The sequence below is a fragment of the Delphinapterus leucas genome, chromosome 12 (assembly GCF_059928025.1).
Source record: "Delphinapterus leucas isolate spDelLeu-1000000601 "Yukka" chromosome 12, BTC_Dleu_Yukka2, whole genome shotgun sequence".
Taxonomy (NCBI): Eukaryota; Metazoa; Chordata; class Mammalia; order Artiodactyla; family Monodontidae; genus Delphinapterus; species Delphinapterus leucas.
Window position 1 is genome coordinate 54666396 of NC_143140.1, and position 22929 is coordinate 54689324.

Genomic DNA, 22929 nt, shown 5'->3' on the forward strand with positions numbered 1-22929 from the left:
CACCCAGATCAATATGTAAATGGAATATGCCCAGAACCCCAGAAGTTCCTTTGTGCCTCTTCTAGTCACCATCTTGTACGTAACTTCTGCATAGCTTTAAATTTTATATAAATTTAATTACATAGTAATTTCTATATTATAATATACATCTGATAATTTCATTATCTTTCACATTTAGGGCCTAACTCTGTTATTTGTTGGTTTGTGGACTTTATTTTTTCCTTATGTTTTAAAATTTTAGATTTTGAGCTGATGTTCACAGGGACAAATCCATGGGACTTCTGTGAGGACTCAATTCAAAATGCTTCCCTCCAGGGAAGATATGTTTTGTTTTGTTTTGTCCAGGATTCCAAGGAGCTGCTAACCCAGAACTCTTTAAGTCAACTTCTAGCCTTAGGATTTTTTGGCTCGCAAATGTAGCATAAATTCAAACCTCATTCCATATGAAGGTAGCGCTGTGGTTGCAAATTCTCAAGGGGACGTTTTTTATCCCCCTCAGCTGAGTCCTTGAAAACTAAATTTCCTTTTACTAGAGGGCATATTTTCCTCCATTTCTAACTTTCATTGAATATGTGATCTTTTGGAGATCCTGGCTTTATGTAAAGGTCTTACTTAGTTCCAACCCTCTACCTTATATGGACCAAGGCTTTGTCATCTGTCCTTCATTTGACAATTAATGTTAAAGGGGATCATTTAGCACAACCGCATGATCTAATTCAGCATCACTAATAATGGTACAAACCATTATCGTAAACTGCCAAATGCGATGAATGAGAAACACACATTACTCATGTAGCATTTTCGCCAAAAATGTTTACCCTAAATCTAATCATCAGAAAGAATCAGACATCCAGATTTTGGCACATTCTATAAGACAGTAACAAATAATGATGCTATAAAGATTCAGAAATTCTCAGAAAAAAACCACATTTTTTTCTTTTGAGAAGTTGAATCAGGAGTCTTACATGTCTTTTCTTGGGTGAAGCAAATACCTGAATCATTAATGATATAGTTTTAAAGCTGACTTTGGAGGCTCCAATTTAATTTTTTTTTTAAGCTCAAGTATCTGACATCTGTTTTACAGTAGTTTGAGCCTCAATTAGATGGAACAAAAGAAATGGAAACAAAGTACCCAAGACAAATGTGAAAGAATCGAAGAAGACAGAATCTGCAAGATTTGACAACTGATTCACTTATGAGATAGTATGGAAAGTAGAACAGTCCCCCAAAGATGACTACATCATAACCCTTGGGACCTCTGAATATATAGATTACATGGCGAAGAGGAACTGAGATTGCTCACCAGCCAACCTTAAAATAGGGAGAATATCACATTATCTGGACGGGCCCAATGTGATTACATGGAGTTCTTAAAAGGGAAAGAGGGAGGCAGAAAAGAACCAAAGAGGTGGCAATGTGAGAGGGATTAGGGTCGGCATCGCTGGCTTTGAAGAGAGAATAGGGCCACGAGTCAAGGAATGTGTTAAACTCCAGAAGCTGGAAAGAGCAAGGAAACAGATCCTCTCTTAGAGCCTCCAGAAAGAAAACACAGTCCTGTCAACACCTTTTGAATTCAGTAAGACCCATTTTGGACTTCTGATCTCTAGAACTGTAAGGCAACAAACTGTGTTGTTATAAACTAATATAAATGGGGATGTAGGGGAAAGAAAGAGCCAGAAAGGATTCCTGGAATGAAGGTGCAATGCACAGAATTGGAGAAGCCTAATGAGGAGGCAGGTTTGGGAGAGAGGAGGAGTTTAATTTTGAGCACAAAACCGAGACAAGGAGGAACTCTAGTGAGTGGTTCAGTCAAGCTTTGGAGCCTAAGAGGCCTGGTTCTTACAAGCTATTCCAACTTGGCCAAGATAGTAAACCTCTCTGTGCCTCAATCTTTTCATCTGAAATAGGAATAATAATAGCACCTACTTCATAGATGATTATACAGAGGAATAAATGGGATAATTTATGCAAGGCTCTTGTACTTAGTTTATGCTCAAATGTTGGTTGGTGATAATGATTATGATATGGAAAACATGCTGTGTGTATTGCTTTTAGTCATCACAGGCCACTACACAACTTTAATTTGGTTTATGACCAAATATCAGTGTAGGAATAAAAAATGTAAATTAAACTACCTTGCTTCCTTGTTTAGAAGGCATGCCAGCTGTACTATTTCTGTTTCAATGATTATTCTCCAGATTTGTGCATATATATATATATATATATATATATACACACACACACACACACACACATAGAGAGATGAAACTGCATTCATTGTTCAAGTTGACATTTTGTTCCTCTTCTAAGACCTTGGATTTGCCCTTACAAAACCTACACAGTTGGCCTAAAGCCCGATGAGACTGCTATGCTCCAGGAACACTGGGGTTGGGAAATAACTGTGTCCAATCCTGTAGCCTGCAGGGCAGGCTTTCTGCCTCAGAAGGGCAGAAAGAGGACAGTCACAGGAGAGATTAGCAAGAGGTCCAAGAGATGGAGGAAAATGGAACTTGCCTAAGTAGGGTTTATTATCACATTACCTGTCCCATTAAAAGCACCACACCCTCCTAGTTTGAATTATGCTTTAAAGATCACTTCTTTTCTTCCTGGAAATCGTTCTTCCTTCCTGGGGCTAAGGACAGGTATTTGCACATCTCTGGAGGTTAGTATTTCCTACTTGCTCATTAAAGACAAAGTTTAATAAGACAGTGTGCCTGCTCTAAAAGAGCTCAAAGTCTGGTGAGTGACCAGCACCCAAACAATGGTATAAAAAATTTGTTTCAAGAAGGGTAAAACCAAGTGCTTCACATCAAGTGTGGAGACTCATGGAACACAGGTGGCAGCATAACAAAGGAAAATGCTCCAGAGGGAAGTGTAAACAAAAGTGCCTCTGGTAGAAAGGAGGTCTGTTTTCCAACTCTGATGCTCCATTGCCTCGTGGTCTATTAAATTTTACTCCATTTTCCCAAAGGATTGACATATAAGCAACAATCAATTAAAACCCGAGGTCGTGAGAGAATGCTGTTTTTCAACTCTAGGCCGAGAACTCTTACTGACAGATGCCTGTGCTATTTCCAGTTTTTGATTATTATGAATAAAACTGCTGTGAACATTCATTTACAAGTCTCTTTTTAGATGAGTGTTTATCTCAAATAAACACCTAGAGTGGAATTTCCGGGTCACAGGGTAGGTGTATGTTTAATTAAAACTTCTATTATAAGGGAATCAATAGAGATCGTGAGGCAAGACTGTGTTCAAGTAAAAACGGGTTGGCTAAAATGGAAAGTTTTGTGTGTGTGTGTGTGTGAGATCGCGCTGAATTTGTCAGGGACAGCAGTTTTATTTAAACATTGAAGAAACCTTTTATCTCAATTTCAGTCCTCAAACTGGAATCTCCTCTAAATCAAGGAGACCATCTTGACTGACATGATGTTAGAGCGCTATTCATTTGTAAACGGTTTGCTCTACTGGATCCACACGCTGCCATTTTGCACCATCACTAACAGGATATTCTACCCCTCGTTTTAACTGAGTCCTCTGCATTTCTACATAGAATGACTCTGGTTGGTTGGGAAAGCTGGCATAAAGAGAAGCTCAAAGTACTGGCAAAATCACTGGGATGTACCCCGTAAGTCCTCTGCTGACTCCATCAAAACACTTTTTTTTAAACCAGATCAAAATAATCATATCTTTCCTTATAAAGGAGAAACCTCTTCATTAATCACCTTGGAAATACTCTAGGATTTTATCCATTCTGTTTTTATTTCCAAGTCATTTGCTTGCAACCTAAGGGGTCTGTAATGCATGATTCTTTTTCCTGTTAACTGAATTAGATGCCTCATCTGAAACTCCTGATAGCAATGCCAAGTTAGCTGGACTAGAAACAGATGCTGCTAATCCAAATATTAACCAGCTAGAGACATTAAGGCACATATGACTTAGAACAAGGACCCAGGTGCCATCAAAGCTGAGATGTCAAGGCCTCTGCAGAGTAACCTCTTAACAAGGTCTTATTTGTATATGTTTCAGTTAAGGTTTTAATCTCTGATTAGAAGGGAGAAAATAAGAAAGATTTAACTTGCCAGCCCAAGCTTTCAGCAATATAAAAAACTGAAATCTGACTTGTCTGTTGGAAAAGTAGAAAGAAGACTTGATTCTAATAAGTATTTTAGAAATTCAAAGTACAGACACAGTGCTATGAGCTGTGCTATGAGCTGAAATGCATAGACATGCCCTTGTATTTACAGCACCTGCCATCAGAAAATCTCGGTGCCCTTCAGGGGAAGGCCCTGAGAAAAAGCTTTTTGATGACTGAAAAGAAACTGTAAGATAGACGTAGAAGGCAGAAGTGTCCCCGATCTAGTAAGATTTTCTCTTGCGTATTTAAAGAAAACTTTAAAAAGTCAAGTCAGCATATTCTTATTGGGAATTCAGAGAGTCTGAAATTTCAAATACATTTTTATAATAACATTAGGCACTTGGTAGACATAAATCTTTTATAAAAAAATTTATTTCTCTGTTAATACAAATTCCAACATCAACAAACAATAGTCCAGTGGAAAAATACTTAGCCATTAACATTGAAAACTTTTTTTATTTAATAAATAGAACTTTGGCATTCAAAATTCTAGCTGTAAACCCTATTAAAAAGCAAAAACAAAAAAACAACCCCTTTACAAAAAAAGAGGCAAGGATGATAGATCAGAAGGCATAAGCCAACCAGTGGCTTCACATTCTTCTTACAATAACTGTATTTCAATTAAGTCATGACCGTTGTATTTACACATGAGGTATTCTGGGTGGTTCAAAAACTGAACCTAGTTTACAAAAACCACCAGTCATAGTGACTGATTATACACTCTGCTGTGCTTTTAATATAACCACCTAGCACCTTACTACTTCTTGTCATCACACCAATGTGATGCTGAATTTTATGTTTACATATTTAAATAACTATTTATACATATATGTACACATATACACACAAATGACTATACTCCAAAGGAGTTTCCTGCTCACTAAACAGGGGAAAGGCTGGGCTCCAAAGACATATATCTGATACCTCCCCTCATGTTTACTAAGGTATCTACCTAGTAACGAAAAACTGCTCCTTGCTTTAAAAGAAAGGAAAAAAAAATCCTAATCAAGTCTATTTACAGAAGAACAAGGTGCAATAATCAACATTCTTACAGCTCACGTAAGATAGAAATGAATGCTTACTGCAGGCAAAAAGGCACAAAAGGTTCTCTCTGTATGCAGCTGTAATAGTGTTGTTAATGACTTATTGATTTGAAACTACATTCTTTATATACTCAATACTTCTTTTAAATAAGAAAAAAATCCAAATATCCAAAACCTTTCCCTCTTCATGATTAAATGTAGAACATTATCATGCAGCAATTTTCACCATGACATTTTGGGGTGAAGCTAGAAATTTTATGTTTTGTGAACACTGGAAAAAAAACTGTCAAAAATGGAAACAAAATGAATTAACTTTGGCTCTGAGAGCTCTAGCTACTGGCAGTTTCAAATGACACAGTCTGAGTGAGCATGGTTATGAGAATTGCTTATTTCTGTAATTACATATCTACAGTGATAGAAAGCTGCATAAGAGAATGCCAATAATCCAAACTGAAGATGTGCCTGAGCTGAACTGTGTGATGTAAAAATACAGTCCAAGTTCTCAGCTACTGTATTATTCAATGAACTATTAGTGGTGCTGAAAGAACATTTTCCCAATAAAGTAGTTCCTTTAAAAATGCCCTCTAAGAGAATCCTATTAATAAGTCTTGAACTATGACAGAATTAATTTAGAAGCTCATTAGTGAGTCAGAAATGTACAATATCCATTTTAGCAACACTTTCCGGCCCTTGAGATTGTCTCTAACAGGCTACTGGAAGAAGTCTAATTCAGTTTAATAAATTGCCATGACCAAAAAACAAATTCCACTAAAACAAAATACTGTTAACATTAAATACTGAATCCTATTTCAAATACAAAAAGGGGCCACACTTATTTATTTATTTTTTTAATTCAGGCATGGCTTACCTAGTCAATACTTAAGCAAAATTTCAAATAGATTTACTTTAAAACTTAGGTTAATTTTCACCTCAGACATACAATCACTGTAATAACTTCCAAGAACATCCTAGTTCAAACTAGGACAAGATACTATAGTGTTTCTATTTGCCCATCTTACCTAGCCTAACAGTAAAATCTTTGTTTTTAATGAGATACTGATATTCTTACTATTCTAACACAAAAGGTTGTCTTGGGAAAGGGGAATTTTCTGAAAAATAAAAATCAAAATTAAATACTGACAAATTAGAATACTACTAGTTTTATTTCCCCCCAAATTCCCTCCAAGTCTGTCTACTTATTATCTAGGCCCCTTTACAAAACCCCGACTCCAAGAGATTACATTCTGTACTTCAGGGTTATACTTACACTATCACATCTTAAATCCCCTTTTTATGTGGAGTATACATTTTGGAAACTGAAATACATCAGCAGTAGTTAGTTAATTTTCTACTAGGTTAAATTTGTTTTAACCTCAAGATATGTGAACTAAGTCAAATTCTGTAAGTTTTAGAAAGCTAACTTATTTTTAAAAAATATAAATTACTTAATCCCAACTAAGCCGGAAAACAAAGTATCTACAGTGATCAAAACAAACGATCAAAAGTTTGCTTAAACAACAATACTAACCATAAACCCCCCAAACATATACATTTAAAAATCTAGTGACCCAAATCAGTGATTATTTGCCCATTATCACTATTATTTTAGGGTACCTTTACTTTCAAAATTATGGAGGCTGGGGTGTGGGGGAGGGGATTCTATTCAAAGAGGATGTAAAAGTGTTGTGTGCTACACTTGTGGCTTATCTATTTCAGATGCTATTACCTACTTTACTGTAAAGGGCCATTTTTACAGATCTTAATTTTTATGAGGCAGAATTCTTTGCATCAGATTTTTGGTACAAATTTCCTACTCCCTGATTGTCTTCAAACCACCAACATTCAAAAACAAAAGAACACGTGAGAAAGCCAAATTCTTGCAAGTGACTAAGCCCTTCCTTATTAGGCTAGGGACCTTGGGATGCAGAATCACTACAATGCACTGATTTCTTAGTGCCCAGAGCCTAAGACTTAAAAGGGCAGGGAGGACTCAGGCACTGAATGGAAGGAAAAGTCTGATGTCCTTACAATGTATTATAACTGATTGTTGAAATATAACTATAAAATAACTATTGAGAGCTGTATGTAAGCCAATTTCTGAACTGAATGTCTTCCTGGGTAGTTTCCTTGAAGGCCTTATCCCAAATATGTTTTCACTGCTGAAAACTTTAGGAGCATATTTTTCTAGGAGCAGCCTTTATACCAGTATATAAGCCCGGCAAGAAAACAGACATGTGATCTGCTCTTGCCTCAAACAATATTCTCCTGCTTGATTAACATCCCTCATTCCTTCTACCTGTTATTTAGTCTTGACCTAAATGAGACCTGGGGTTGCATCAAGAGATAAATCAAAACAACTTGTAAAGGACAATGACTGCCGTAACTAAGTACATTAAAAAGAACGTACATTTAAACGCTCTGAAGGCAATGGAATATACAGTCCTTCCAAAATACCAGTTAAGACAGGGAAATACTCATTTGGAAGCTTAAATGATTATATGCCTACAAAAAAGTCAGTTGCATTTCATAGTGATATCCTGTACCCCAGAAGAAGAACTAACCTGGCCAAATTTGTATTCTATGAAGAACCCTGTTTTTAATGTACTTTACCTAACAAAAGGAATTGCAATATCACCTGGGTTTAGATTTTGTTTTATGCTAGTGATAATTCAGATATAAAGAATACAGGTTGATTTTTTTCTTAAAGTAGTTTCAACTTTAAAACAGATACAAAACTGTTAAAATGTAAACATTTGAGATTTGGATAAATAAGCTATTGTTCCAGAGTCACTTTGTTAATCTTTCTTTTACAATAATGATCTGAGGCCTTAGGTTTGCATTAATTATATATGGCTTTGTTTACATTGATATAGATAGATAGATAGATAGATATAATATATAAACAAAAAGTTGTAAATAGTAAGGGACATGTTAAAATTAGTTCAGATTACGTTAAACTGCCTTGTAATACATACATTACAATGCTAACGGGAAAACCATCACATCAAAATTTCACATCTCTTCAGCAATTCACAAGCACTCTGGAAAAACAGCTGACCTATCTACAGTACTAAAATCAACCCAACCCTACAACCTCACCATCTCAGCACAGGGATTGTTCAAACACAGATGGTTTCGCCTGCTGTACTACTATTTGAACACTTGCCTGCTGTGGCAACTCTTGTTCAGCCAGCCCTTGAAAACCCCAAGTACAGCACAAGCTTCTCCATGAAAAAAGCAGAAGCACAAGAATACAGTGTGTGCCTTTCTTAGAAGCTTTGCTTTGATCCTAGAAATCTTTATAATTTTGTGAACACACACACATACAGACACACACACACACACACACACACAAAAAAAAACTACAGGATTAAAAGAAATCCTATCCCTTTATCTGAAGGGCACTCTTCACAGCTTGGTCCTACAATCAGTAGTTTGAGAATACAGAAATTTTTTTCTTATACATTTTATCATATTTTTCAAATGGTAATTTAATTTTTTTCCTGATTAGATAAGCCCCTTCGATACTTCCTCACATCCCAATTCCTCCCCAACAGAACAAATCCACAGAAAAAAATACTTATGCACAAGTCGTATGTCACTTGCAAGTTTCTATCATGGCTCCTAAAAGAAATGTGAAGAACCTAGCACAGCAGCATGTAACAATGGGTCGTTATTGCTGTGGGACCAACACTGGTCACTGGGTTACACAGTTGTCTCCCATGTCCTGAGCATAGCGGTCTGATATCGTGGTCCGTAATTCATCTATGTCCCTCCGTAACTGGCATACATCTGACAGTTTTTTAGTGAGTGTTTCTGGGCTGTGGTCATTCTCAGTCTCTTCAGCTGAACAGTTCATTGCTGTGGAAATAAAACATGGAGAAAATCTCACATTTTTTGGGAACAAAGTCATTTTAGGATTTTCAACTTATTATCATTGTAAATATAATGCTGTATACTTAATACAAGTCAGGCTCAGGTTTAAATTATGCATCACTCAATAGTAAATGCATCTTATCTACTTGGTCCTTTTAAAATTTTGCTAACTAAAATGCATTAAATTCATACAGTGATAACATACAAATTCAACAGGTTTAATGGATGACAATATTCCAAAAGTAAAAAGGAACATGCTCTAACAGCTCTCTTCAAACTCAGAAACAAAAATCTGAAAATCACTGTGTGGTGAGGGGCATTATCTTATATTTTTACAGATTGCAAAGTATTAACAATCGAGTGTGTGTGTGTGTGTGTGTGTGTGTGTGGGTTGGGACCCTATGATTCTAAACAACTGAATCAGGCTGATAGCTAGTTGCCCAATGGCTGAATCATTGATAAGGCCCTGAGTTAGCTAGCTTTTAATTATTTGGAGGCATAAGAGTCAGATAACTTGTTATTTATAACAAACATTAATTGAACTGTTTTACTGTTCATGAATCATGATCTGGGCACTATGCTGAGTGCTGAGGTCAGCAAAATAATGCATATAGTGGCTTATTCTTAATGATTTACATACAGTTTCACAAACAAGTAAATTCAGTCAGGTACCACAGGTGACCTGCCACTACACAAAGGCTACATTAGCACAAAGAGGAGGAAAAAAAAGGCCTCACTGGAGAGGGGACAGGTTCACTGAATGGGACAAGGAAGCAGAATGAACAAAGGTATACAGAAGCAGAAAACAAAACAGTCTGACAGAAATTGAGAAACATCAAGAAAACCAGCTCTAAAATAGCAGAACACAAATTAAGAGAGGGGAGGTCCAAGAAACCAGGCTGGAGAGGCAGGTGGGAGCCACCTTTATCTCTATTCTCAGGGAGGGTATTAGGAAATCAGAATCACAGGTTAGACAGATGGCTCTGGCAGCAATGTAAAGATGGACTGGGGTGGGGAGGGCACAAGGCTTGGCAGAGAAACCAGTCCAGACGAAGGGCTACGAAAGCTTGAATTAAAGCAACAGTGCAGTGGAGATGTGGCAGCAGGAATAAACGTCACAAGTAGGAAGGGACTCATAGACATGAAGAAGTTCGATTATCAATCAGCTTGGAAAGGGGCCAGGGACTGGACACGGGACACAGATGGGGGAACGAGTAGGGTGGGGGATAAAATCTGGGTTGGGGTGATAGGTGGATAGTGGTTCTACTTATTGAGAGGAGGAGCGGGTTTAGGGTAGGGAGGAAAGAAAAGTAGGTTCTGTTTCAAACATATTGAGTCTGTGATACCTGTGAAACTGCTGGTCCTAATGTACAGGTGAGTACAATCAGGACAAAAGGGACATTCTAGGCAGTGAGAGATGAATGTCTGTATGGGTCAAAGGTGTAGAGAAAACAGCAAACAAGTGGATATGTACAAGATTACTCAGAGAAAGTAAATAGAAACAAAAAGACCAACAAGAAAAGTTTCCTGGGCGACCGCCAGTATTTAAGTGGCGGAGAATTTCACAGATTGAGGCTGAGCAGTCATAAAAGTAGAAGCAGAGCCTAGAGAATGATGTCATGGAAACCATGGTAGCCCAGATTTAAGAAGGGTGGGGTGAACAGTATCAACAGATAACTGATGGAGTGATGAGATAAAGGTTCAAAACACCTCCATTGTTTTTGAGAAATTAGCTGGCTGGTCAAATTTGCAAATGCCAGCCTATAAGGTAAGGGCTCTGGGGTTAGACTTTGAAGACTGGAAGGGCTGTACACTGTGTGGGGGAGGTGCTGAGTCTCCCTTCTGTTCACATTGGGAGCACGCTCTTATCCTGGTACTGAAAAAGTAATAAATGCCACACGGGACCATGCAGATGTAGAAGGTTACAAAGTAACTGAAGGGGTGACCAGCTCTAAAATGGTGGAGAAAACCAGTCTTTTGTGTGTGAGCTTTTATTTCTTGCTCCAAGAGATCATGCTAACTAAACACCCCACGTTCACCTGGCAAACCTCTCCTCCTTTAAGATTCAAGCCAAACACCAGCTACTCCATGGAGCCTTCACAGCCCTTCCCAGGTAGATTTAGTTGGTTTTCCCCCTGTGCTCCCACTGCCCTCTGATCACATTTCAATTACAGTACTTACCACAATGCTGTAATATTTTGCTTAATGTGTGAGCAAGGGCTGTATTCAACTTATCTGCATTATCAGCACCTTAGCGCTTGGACCATAGAAGGCATCTGATAAATGTTTACTGAGTGAGTGAATATACTTAAACATTGAAGTGTCTTTCAAAAAGAAACAACCCAATCAAAAAATGGGCAGAAGACCTAAATAGACAATTCTCCAAAGAAGACATACAGATGGCCAACAGGCACATGAAAAGATGCTCAACGTCGCTAACTACCAGAGAAATGCAAGTCAAAACCACAATGAGGTATAACCTCACACCAGTCAGAATGGCCATCATCAAAAAATCTACAAACAATAAATGCTGGAGAGGGTGTGGAGAAAAGGGAACCCTCTTGCACTGTTGGTGGGAATGTAAGCTGGTACAGCCACTATGGAGAACAGTATGGAGGTTCCTTATAAAACCAAAAATAGAGCTGCCATAAAAAGAATGAAATAATGCCACTTGCGTCAACATGGATGGACCTAGAGATTATCATACTATGCAAAGTAAGTCAGAACGAGAAAGACAAATACCATATGATATCACTTATATGTGGAATCTAAAATACGACACAAATGAATGTATCTATGAAACAGAAACAGACTCACAGACATAGAAGACAGACCTTTCATTACCAGAGAGGAAAAGGGGAGGCGGATAAACTAGGAGTCTGGGATTAGCAGATACAAACTACTATATATAAAATAAACAATAAGGTCTTCCTGGGAACTATATCCAATGTCTTATAATAAGCTAAAATGAAAAAGAATAAGTATTTTATATGTATAACTGTATTGCTTTTCTGTACATCATAAACTAAAACACAACACTGTAAATCAACTTATACTTCAATTTTTTTAAAAAAGTGTTTTTTACATACCCACACTCATATATGTGTTCTCACATTTATGAAGTGGAGGGGAAAATTCTGCCGACATCTCTGAGTACAGTTACATGTTTCATTTAACAAGTGAGATACTTCGATAAGGAGTATTATTTGGTTTGCCAAAATAACTACTATGAGGCAAGACGGCAGAATCTTTTTGATGAAACTGGAAACAAAACTAGTCTCCACTCAGTCACATATTAACCATATTATTAGGCAATTACTCAATACAAACATGTTGGTACATAAACAGTATGGTCTTACTCCACTCATATCTCCTTACTGAAGTCCATTTCCTCCATATTGAAAAGAGACCAACATGTCAATATTATAATAATTTAGAGCCATGTAAGTTGAGTGTTCCAGCAAAATTAGCACAGACGGGAAGAGACACTAGGATATTCTTGTGGCAGTTCTCACCATTATGTGTTCAGGAAGGCAGAGCTGAGGCAGAATGGGTGGGTGTCACATTGGAAGGGACAAAGCCAGCAGGTGTGCATCACAAGGGCAACAGATCTATGGGCCATGAAAACTGGCTCATGTGACAGCATTGGCACTTACATTAGACAGTTGCCATAGAACATATGTAAGAAAGCTTACGAGTACCTTCTCTCAAATATTTTACCAGTGGACTGATGGCTGGGTCATTAATTTAATACAACTGCCACATGAAAGCAAAGAGAATCATTACTTTTATAAGAGTAATCAGGAAATCACACCCAACTACCATTCCAGTCACATATTAACAGAATCAGCATAGGAAACATCTCCTAGCAGGCACATTTATAGGCATTCTTCTGAGTGGCAGTCCATATCAACTACGATCCTGCTCATTTCTATAAACATAATGAGGCAAGTTCTAGCAATGAAGTAGGAACAGGTATTCAGACCCACAGATTGATTCAGAAATATATAAAGCTAAGTAGGAAAGGAGATAAAAACAAATAGGGAAAAGGCAGTCAGAAGTTCCCGATTCATGAAGACACATTTCTAATTGTTAAGCAATACAGTAAGAACAAGTCATTAGCCACTTACATCTGATTCCCAGTAATAATGAAAGATTAGGCTCTTTGCCCTGAGCACGCTGGTTAAGAATACTACACAATGCCTTCAAGTCCAACAAACAATAGGACATCTCCTTGAACAGCTGATCAATCACACTCAAATCAAATAGTGGCCTTTTGGAAAGAATGGTCTGCTGCCTGGATTGGTCTGCTTCCTGGCCCTGATCCAATAAAGAGCAGGTCTCTTCTGTTTGTCTTTGGTTCTGCAATGGATAAAGAAAACAAAAATCTGGTTGTTAGAACAGAGGAAAGGTACTCAAAAGCCATAAAGGTTAACAATCCCTCATCCAATTCTATAAAGAAAACAGTGGAATATTACAGGCACATTAACCAAATTTAACTGCATACATATAGCAGGAAAAATAAAAATTTTTCACCATTTACTCCTCATCCTGAAAACTGCTAATTAAAGGTAAGTTTAACTAGCTTTCCAGTTGGAACTGTATTTCAGAAAGGCCAAATAGCCTGGGTTGATGAGGAAAATACAAATTTTTACAGACAAATGCCAGCTAATAAATGTAAAGGGAATGATATAATTAGAAAAAATTACTGTTGTTTTAATCATCTAATGATTCAGACAATGATCACTGGTGTAAGCTAAAACCAGCAAGGGAAAGGCTGCTGGCAAACTGCACATCCACACACCTGCCTAAGTATCACCAACCCCATTAACTGCTGACTGCAGAGGCTACAATGTTACAAAGGAAAGAATCAGTCCGTCACCACCTTAACCCAGTGAGATGGGTATTTGTGACACTTACAGTGGGATAAACAAACACGTATAATTTGATGATGTGAACAATACCTACAAAGTATTCGTGCCAAAAAATGTTTGCACTGAATCTAATATCTTTAGCTTTAACTCCTAGCTTACAAGAAATACAGGGGGGAGAGAACAAGATAAACCACACCATGAGGAAGCGATCAGACAAATCTAGGTGTGACAAGTTTACAAGTCTGTAAGACAAAATGCCCAGTTTCTTCAGGGAGAAGAAAGAAACTTTAGGTTTATAAGACAAAATGAAACACAACACACGGTCCTTGCTTGAATGCTGGTTTCAACAGCCACTATAAAAAACACTTGGGGAGCAAGAGGGAGGGGATATGGGGACATATGTATATGTATAGCTGATTTACTTTGTTATACAGCGGAAACTAACACACCATTGTAAAGCAATTATACTCCAATAAAGATGTTAAAAAAAAAAACATTTGGGGAAGAAGGGGGTAATTTTCATAAGACTAGGTATTATCAAACGCCAAGGAAAATTATTATTCTTATTGGGTGTGACAATGGTGAAATGGTTATATAGGAAACTGTCCCTAAGTTTTGGAGATGCATTCCTAAGTATTTAGAGGAAAATGTCATGATGACAACTCAAAAACTAAAATAAGCATTTTTCATATAACATGTCCTTAAATGCAAGCCAAGTATTTCAACTCATAATTAAATGAAGAAAGTGTGACCTGTTCCAGTGATGAAGTGTCTACATTGCACCTTCCCTTAAGGATTTTCAAGGGTAATTTTGTTTATATTCAACTTATGCATCATTTGATGACTTTAGGATCTAATCTCTGTATACCATTTGACTTTGCTATAGTTAAGTTTGTGCAATTGTTTCTAAGACATTAGAAAAATAAAAGTTTGTATTTTAGATTATAATTTTAGTAAGAAACCTAATGGATTTAATTAACTGGCACATCAAAATCAAGTCTTCAATTAAAAAGTGATTTATGAATATGTACAAAATAGGCATTTGCTTTAACTTAAGTAGGTACTGAATCATCCTTGAAAGCTATCTGAATTTCTTTTACTCACATCAAGCAATGTTCTTAATCTCTGAAGGTTTCTTTCTTTCTTTTCCAGCTCTTCCATCATCTTTTGAGTAGTCAATTTTTCTTTAGAAAGCTTCCCTTGCATAGACTAGAATAAAGAGAATTGCAAGCAAAGCATGTTAATGCTTAAAGCAAAATGCAATCAGGTAGATAACCAGGAATACCGGCTCTGAATACTTTAGATGTTCTGACCTCCCTCACCCCTTGGAAGATGATGCCTTCACTTTTCAATCAACCCATATTACTTCTAGAGTGGATAATTCCAAAGCAGGGGAGGAGGGAGGAAGGAGAAAATATCATCTTTACCAAGACAGTTTTTAATCTGGGTAAAACATGTTAAATCTAATGTTGCTGTTTTAACAACTATATTACAAACAGTTCTTATTTTATTGACTTTTGTTTATATATTGGGAGTGTATTAGCAAATCTATACTTTAAAAAAACCCTTTTTCTTATGATTAATAAGGTACAAGATAATAAGATCGTAAGACTATCCCTGTTTTCTATCATTTGAAACAGCTAAACAACCTCTCTCAGTGTATAGTATTCCAAGCTGTGAATATGATGTTCAATTCAGGGCAAACGTCTATTATGGGACTTAGATAAACTAATCTCTCTTAATTCCATTATAAAATTATTCAGACATGATACTATTGTGAGATAATCTTGAGTATACCAAAGCAGAATATAGGATATTTTAAGACTGCTTGGGTCATTTCAGCTTATAAATCTGATTTTCAGCTACACACCAAAGAAGAACTTGCCATAAACCTTGTACTTATCAGTGATTTTTTTTTTTCTATCAACTTTTCCCCTTTTAAACCACAAGATCAATAAACATGACTAAAGAAGAAATTTCATTATTTTTTGCTTCAGGTCTATATTTAGTCTCAACTCTGAAAATACTTCAGAATGCTGATGACCTAAATAGCACACAATCTACTGTGAAGGTTTTTTTTTTTCCCTCACATTATCTCTGGATGGAATAAGAGAGGATAGCTGTCACCACGGGTTGAGATAAGACTCTAAATATAAAACAGTTTTCTCAGTAACAGTATTCAACCTTGTTGCTTTTTAATTTCATTTGTCTGCTAAACTCTGTAAAAATACTATACTTAATTACTCAAAAGTTGGATACAAATGAATCAAGCTCTATAACAAGTACATTTTCTTCCAGGGAAAACTTGTTTTACATTCCACAAAGATCAATTCCACAGTACAAAGTCACATGGGCTATCTGAAAATATATATTTTTGGATACTGAAATTCCCTTGTAACTGAATCAAAACCCATTTGATTGAATGATATGTTGGGATTTATTTATCTAGCTAAAAACCTCATACTTACTGGCATGACAAGATTATTCGGCTAGAATCCAGAATTCATCCTAAATTTTCTTAAGATTTGTGACTGTTTATTTTATTACAATTGTAGAAGAAAGGCACCACAAATAAACTACTCTAAATCTCATATTTTAACAGTGAAAACAGAACCCAAGAGAGGTATTTTCACAATGCTGTAATATAATTCTTTAGAAGATTATAGTGGTTTTTATTTTTATCATATTGAATGTGACTAATAAGTAGCTAATAAATCTGACTAATATGTTACTGTGTAAGACTAAATTTAAATCAGTGAAGAAAAAGGTAATCTCCATCAGAATAAACCAGAAATGTCTGGTAGTACTGCTGTCTGTCATAAGAAGGAAAATTGAATTGGGGAAATACATTAAGCTTAACGTGTTATGTTGGTTAGGTTCAAAGGCACTAATCAAGTAGCCCTTTAATAGAAGAAAGACTTCACAGACACATTCTAGTAAGACCAAATGCTGTACAACTTATAGGATAATACTAGGTGTGAGTGCTATAGCTGTCTGACAATAACATTTCACCTAAAAGATTAATTACTTCTCTATCCCAAATTGTATTTTGAAAAAGCACATGTTTAAAGTTTAAGAAAAAAGCAAGGTGAGGGGAATCTCTACTAAGCTTAGAATGGGATTACTGAAGTTAAAAACGAAATCATTTTTAAATGTCTACAATTTCTCTTTAAATTTCCTGTTTAATAACGATTTTTTTAAAGTCTCAGTTACTAATCCACAGGTGTTGATCACAATCATTCTTGCAGTTGAAAGTGGTTTTAAATTCATTTCTTATTTTGATGTAAATATCCAGAAACGCTAACCATTTTTTGGCGCATATACAAACAGCTCCAATGAAGGAAAGCCAAACGTGCCTGACTCAGCGCGTTCTATGTACTCCACAAACCCAGTTTAGGAGGAAGTGTTTTGAAAGCCACTGAAGTTAGCAGTTTTACCATAGAAACACAGCAAGCGACCAACCTCACCCCGCCCCACACGCCATACAAGAGTTCCACAAACACATTCCTTCCTACAATCATTCATTTAGCAGAAATTACAGCCAAGCACTATCTGTTCACTGGATGGTACACCAATGAACACAACAGTCAAAACACTTGGTCCTTGTGGAACTTGTACTAGGAGGGAAAAGAGCAAAGAAAATAAACATAATAAATACATAAGTTACGTAGCATCACACACTGGGACTTGCCTCGTGCTTTCGAGAATAAATAGGGCGTGGTGAGGCAGGGGGGTTAAAATCTCAAATGGGGTAGAATAAGGGCTCATGGAAAAAGGTGACAGCTGAGTAAAGTCTTGAAGGAGGTGAGAGACTGTGTCCCATAGGTATCTAGAGAGTATGTTTCAGTCAGTGCAAAGGCTCTGAGGTGGATGGTTTCTTTTCTGTTTGAGAAAAAGCAAGAGAGCCAGGATGACAGAAAAGAGTAAGAGATCAAGTCAGAGAAGGAAGGCGAGGTGGGGAATTGATTGCATAAGCTCTTCTAAGCCAATGTTACAAACTTTGATTTTTAACTCAGGAAAAAATGAGGAACCACTGAAGGGTACTAAGAAGATATGATGTGATCTGATATTTGTTTAACAGCTCACTCAGGTTGCTGAGAAAACAGTGTGGGCAAGCAAGGGTGGCAGCAGAAAGAAATAATCCAGATAAAGAATGAGGATGCTTGAACTAGGGTGGCACAACAGTGGAGGTCGGGAGAAGGTGCCAGATGCTAGATATATTTTGAAGAAAACAGGATTTGCTCACAAAATGTAAGGCAGAAGAGAAGTCAAGAATACGTCTTAAGGTTTCCAGACAGAGCAAATGGAAGGGCAGATCTGTCATTAATAGATATGGGAAATATGGAAGGTGTAGCAGGTTTATTATTTTTTGGCTTAGGGGAATAAGAAATTCAGTTTTGAACATGTTATGTCTAATACATCAAGCGGTGGCATTGAGAAGGCAATGGCATATACAAATTGTAAGATAAGGGGAGCACTCTGACCTGGAGATAAAAATTAGGGAGTAGTGAGCACACACATTTAAAGCCGTAAGACTGGGCAAGATCGCCAAGAGAAGTATAAATAGAGAGTCCTAGGAAAGAAACAAACCCCTTTTTTGAAATATGACACTGTGTGTGTGTGTGTGTGTGTGTGTGTGTGTGTGTGCATTTTAGCAGTATAACTGACCTACAACACTATGTTAATTTGAGGTGCACGACATAGTGATCGGATATTTCTATACAGGACAAAATGATCACCGTGATATGTCTAGTTATCATCTGCCACCACACAAAGTTATTACAATATTATTGACTATACTCCCCCCACCGTACATTTCACTCCTGTGACTCATTTATTTTGTAACTGCAAGTTTGTACCTCTTAATCTTGCTCACTGGAATATGATACAATATCTTTGAAAGTAATTTACATGTCTTCAAAATAAACCTTAACATAAATATCACAAATGAAACTAAACTTATCCCTAGATTATAAACTGGAAAAGTTTCTAATAAGGTAATATGTCCAATTTTTATATACTAGTCTACTAACCTGCCTATACATTACAATAGGATTTATGCAACAGACCTTAAATTCAAACAACAAAAACAACCAAAAAAATCTTAAAAAGCAAGTTCCTCTGAATTCTTTTGATTGTCATTTTATTGTACATATTTCAATTATCTAGAAACAAGGTATAAGTCAGTCACTTTAAGTTTATTGCTGAGAACAGTCGAAAGGCTTCATAGTAACTGTTATGATTTTATTAATACAAGCACACTATTTTTGCAATAGCATGATTGCAATAGCATGTAACTACACATAAAAGGTAAGATAATAGTGCTACTATCATAAGAAATAGCAATTAATAAAGAGCATGCATACTTAACAAGATAATGGCATTTAGAAATCATTAATAAGAAGACTATATTCTTTTAATAAAATTTAATATTTTTCTCTCAGCACCTTTTTAAAAACTAGTTAAGAAAAGTTCATCTCCTACACGAGGCCATCCATTCGTTCAAGACTGGGCGAGATAGCTGTTTTATCTAGTACATAGAAACCAACACAGAGTCAAGGAAAATGAATATGTTCCAAATTTAAGAATAAGATAAAACCACAGAAAAAGACCTTAATAAAAGAGAAAAGTGGTTTACCTGATAAACACTTCAAAGTAATGGTCATAAAGATGCTCACCAAGGTAAGGAGAACAAAGCAAGAACAAAGTGACAATTTCAACACAGAGAGAAAAAGTATAAGATAGTACCAAATGGAAGTCACAGAGCTGAAGAATACAATAACTGAACTGAAAAATACAATAGGGGGTGTTTAATAGCAGACTAGATGAGGCAGAACAAAGGATCAGTACATCTGAAGACAGGGCAGTGAAACTCAGCCAATGAGAGGAGTAAAAAGAAAAAAAGATTGAAGATAGTCTGAGGGACTTATGGGACAACATTAGGCAGACCAACATTCACATTATAGGGGTTCCAGAAGGAGGAGCAAGAAGAGAGAAAGGGACAGAAAACTTAAGTGAAGTAATGGCTGAAAACTTCCATAACCTGGGGAAGGAAACAGACATCCAGATCCAGGAAACTAAGAGTTCCAAAGAAGATGAATCCAAAGAGACCCACTGCAAGGCACATTATAATGAAACTGTCAACAGTTAAAGAGAGAGAATCTTACAAGCAGCAAGAGAAAAACAACTTATTACATGCAAGGGAAAGCCCATGATGCTACCAGCAGATTTTTCAGCTGAAACTTTGCAGGCCAGAAGAATGTGGCACTATATATTCAAAGTGCTGGGGTGGAGGGGAGGGAAAGAACTGCCAACCAACAACATTCCACTTGGAAAGTTGTCCTTCAGAATTGAAGGAGAAATAAAGAGTTTTCCAGACAAGCAACAGCTGAAGGAGTTCATCACCACTAGACTGGCCTCACAAGAAATGTTAAAGGGACTCTTTAAGCTGAAACAAAAGGGTACTAATTAGTAACAGGATAAGTATAAATCTCACTAGTAAAGGTAAATATATTGTAAAATTCAGAATAATCTAATGTTGTAAAGGTGGTAGGTTAATCACTTATAAAGCTACTATGAAGGTTAAAAGGCAAAAGTAGTAGAACTATAACTACAATAATTTGTTAATGGATAGACAAGATAAACTGTGGCATCAAAAATATAAAAGGGGGAGGGTGCTATATCAAACTAAAAAGCTTCTGCACAGCAAAGGAAACCACCAACAAAATGAAAAGGCAACCTACAGAATTGTAGAAAATATTTGCCAATAATGTATCTGATAAGGGGTTAATATCCAAAATATATAAAGAATTTATACAACTCAAGAGCTGAAAAAAAAATCCAATTTAAAATGGGTAAAAGTTTAAATAGACATTTTTCCAAAGAAGATATTCAAATGGCCAACAGGCACATGAAAAGTTGCTCAACTTCACTAATCATCAGGGAAATGTACATCAAAACCACAATGAGATCACCTCACACCTGTCAGGGTGGTTATTATCAAAAAGAGATAAGTGTTAGCTAGGATGTAGAGAAAAAGGGAGCCCTTGTGCACTGTTGGTGGAAATGTAAATTGGTGTAGCCACTATGGAGAACAGCATGGAGGTTCCTCAGGAAACTAAAAACAGAGCTACCATGTGATCCAGCAACTCCAGGTCTGGGAATTTATCCAACGGAAATGAAAACACTAACTTGAAAAGATATGTGCACCCCACTGTTCACTGCAGCATTATCTATAATAGCCAAGACATGGAAGCAACCTCAGTGTCCCTCAATGGACGAATGGATGAGAAAAATGTGATTTTATATAACACACACACACACACACACACACACACAATGGAATATTATTCAGCCATAAAAAGAATGAAATCTTGCCACTTGCAACAACATGGATGGAGCTTGAGCACATAATGCTAAGTGAAATAAATTAGACAGAGAAAGACATACTGTATGATTTCACTTATATGTGAAATATTAAAAAAAAAAAACAACTCAGAGATAACAGAGAACAGATGTGTGGTTGCCAGAGGGGAGGGAGTGGGAGCGGGGAGGGAATGAGCAAAGGGGCTCAAAAGGTATAAACTTCCAGTTTTAAAATAAGTCCTGGGGATGTAATGTACAGCATGGTGGCTATGGTTAACAATACTGTATTGTACATTTGAGTTGCTGAGAGTAGATCTTAAACGTTCTCATCACAAGAAAAAAAAATTTACTAACTACGTAGTGATGGATGTTAATTATTAGACTTACTGTGGTGATCATTTTGCAACATATAAAAATATCAAATCACTATTTTGTACACCTGAAACTAATGTTATAACAGTTTGAAAGAAAGAAAGTATAGAGTTAATGGTAACAAGATAAGATTTTGGAGTCAGACAAAATTAGGTTTTGGGTGCACAGCTTATGTGTTGTATAATCATGGGTAAGTTATCCAACCTTTCTAGGCTCCAAATTCATCAGAAAGATTTTCCAACCTTGTAAAGTACTGTGAAAATTATGTGGTATATATGTAGACAATACCTTTGGATGCCTGCCTATTCACAAATCCCATGAATCATACATAAGTAGTCATATTTGTACTGGGATTCTATATTCTTGGGTTATAGCTCACCGGGTCAGGCTGAATGAACACTTGACCAAACCTGAGGAAGTGAGACCCAAAGTCTCTGAGTTAGTCTCTGCAGGTGGCAGGAAATGAACTACAGAACTTCAGGGCTGTGGGACAGCCATAGTCTGCCATATGAGTTAAGGAGGAAAGGAAGTCAGTCTGCAGAGAGAGAAAAGAACTGAAACAGAGGGAAATGCGAGCAGCAACAAAGCCTTTTCCTTCCTGAAGCCAGGCTTCATTCCCACCTACGGATTCCACAGATATCTCTGCATTCTTGTAATACAGTATATTCTACTATTTTTGCTTAGGCTAAATTGAATTGGTTCTGTTGCTTACAATCAAAAAGCCTCAATTACTTTTACCTAGTACAAAATATTTATGCAACTAACACTAATTCCTTTCTTCTTATACTAATATTTAAAAGCCCATTTCTTATTTCAAATCACCATGATATACACTTTAAATATCTTACAATTTTATTTGTCAACTATACTTCAATAAAGCTGGGGGAAAAAAAGAGCCCATTCCAGGGACTTCCCTGGCAGACCAGTGGACCAGTGCAGGTTCAATCTCTGGTCGGGGAACTAAGATCCCACATGATGCGCAGTGTGGCCCAAAATTAAAAACAACAACAACAACAAAACAACAAAAAAGAGCCCGTTCCAAATTCAGCATTATGGGTGAATTTTCTTGTGGAAAAAGGTTTTTTTGTCTTTTTTCACTAGTCATCCCCTAGAAGAGTGCCTAGCCCATGGTAGAAACTCAGTTAACAATTATTAAATGACCTGAATTGGTGAATAAACAACAAAATATGAAAAAGTAACTATTTAACACCTAGTTTTGTTTAAGTAAGAATCTGTGTTTACTCATTCAAAACAGTTACTG

General features: G+C 36.6%; 1 protein-coding gene across 3 annotated transcripts in view; it reads right to left on the bottom strand.

Moving 5' to 3' along the window:
- Positions 1-4492: 4492 nt before the first annotated feature.
- Positions 4493-22929, bottom strand: part of CEP85L (centrosomal protein 85L) — a 157355-nt gene continuing 138918 nt past the window's right edge. For all 3 annotated transcript variants that reach the window (XM_089921965.1, XM_089921963.1, XM_089921964.1), the window contains exons 11-13: positions 15036-15140; positions 13188-13419; positions 4493-9042 (exon numbers count right to left, since the gene is read on the bottom strand). In XM_089921965.1, coding sequence (XP_089778091.1) covers positions 8879-9042; positions 13188-13419; positions 15036-15140 — 501 coding nt within the window. In that variant the 3' untranslated portion in view covers positions 4493-8878. The remainder of the gene's footprint in view (positions 9043-13187; positions 13420-15035; positions 15141-22929) is intronic.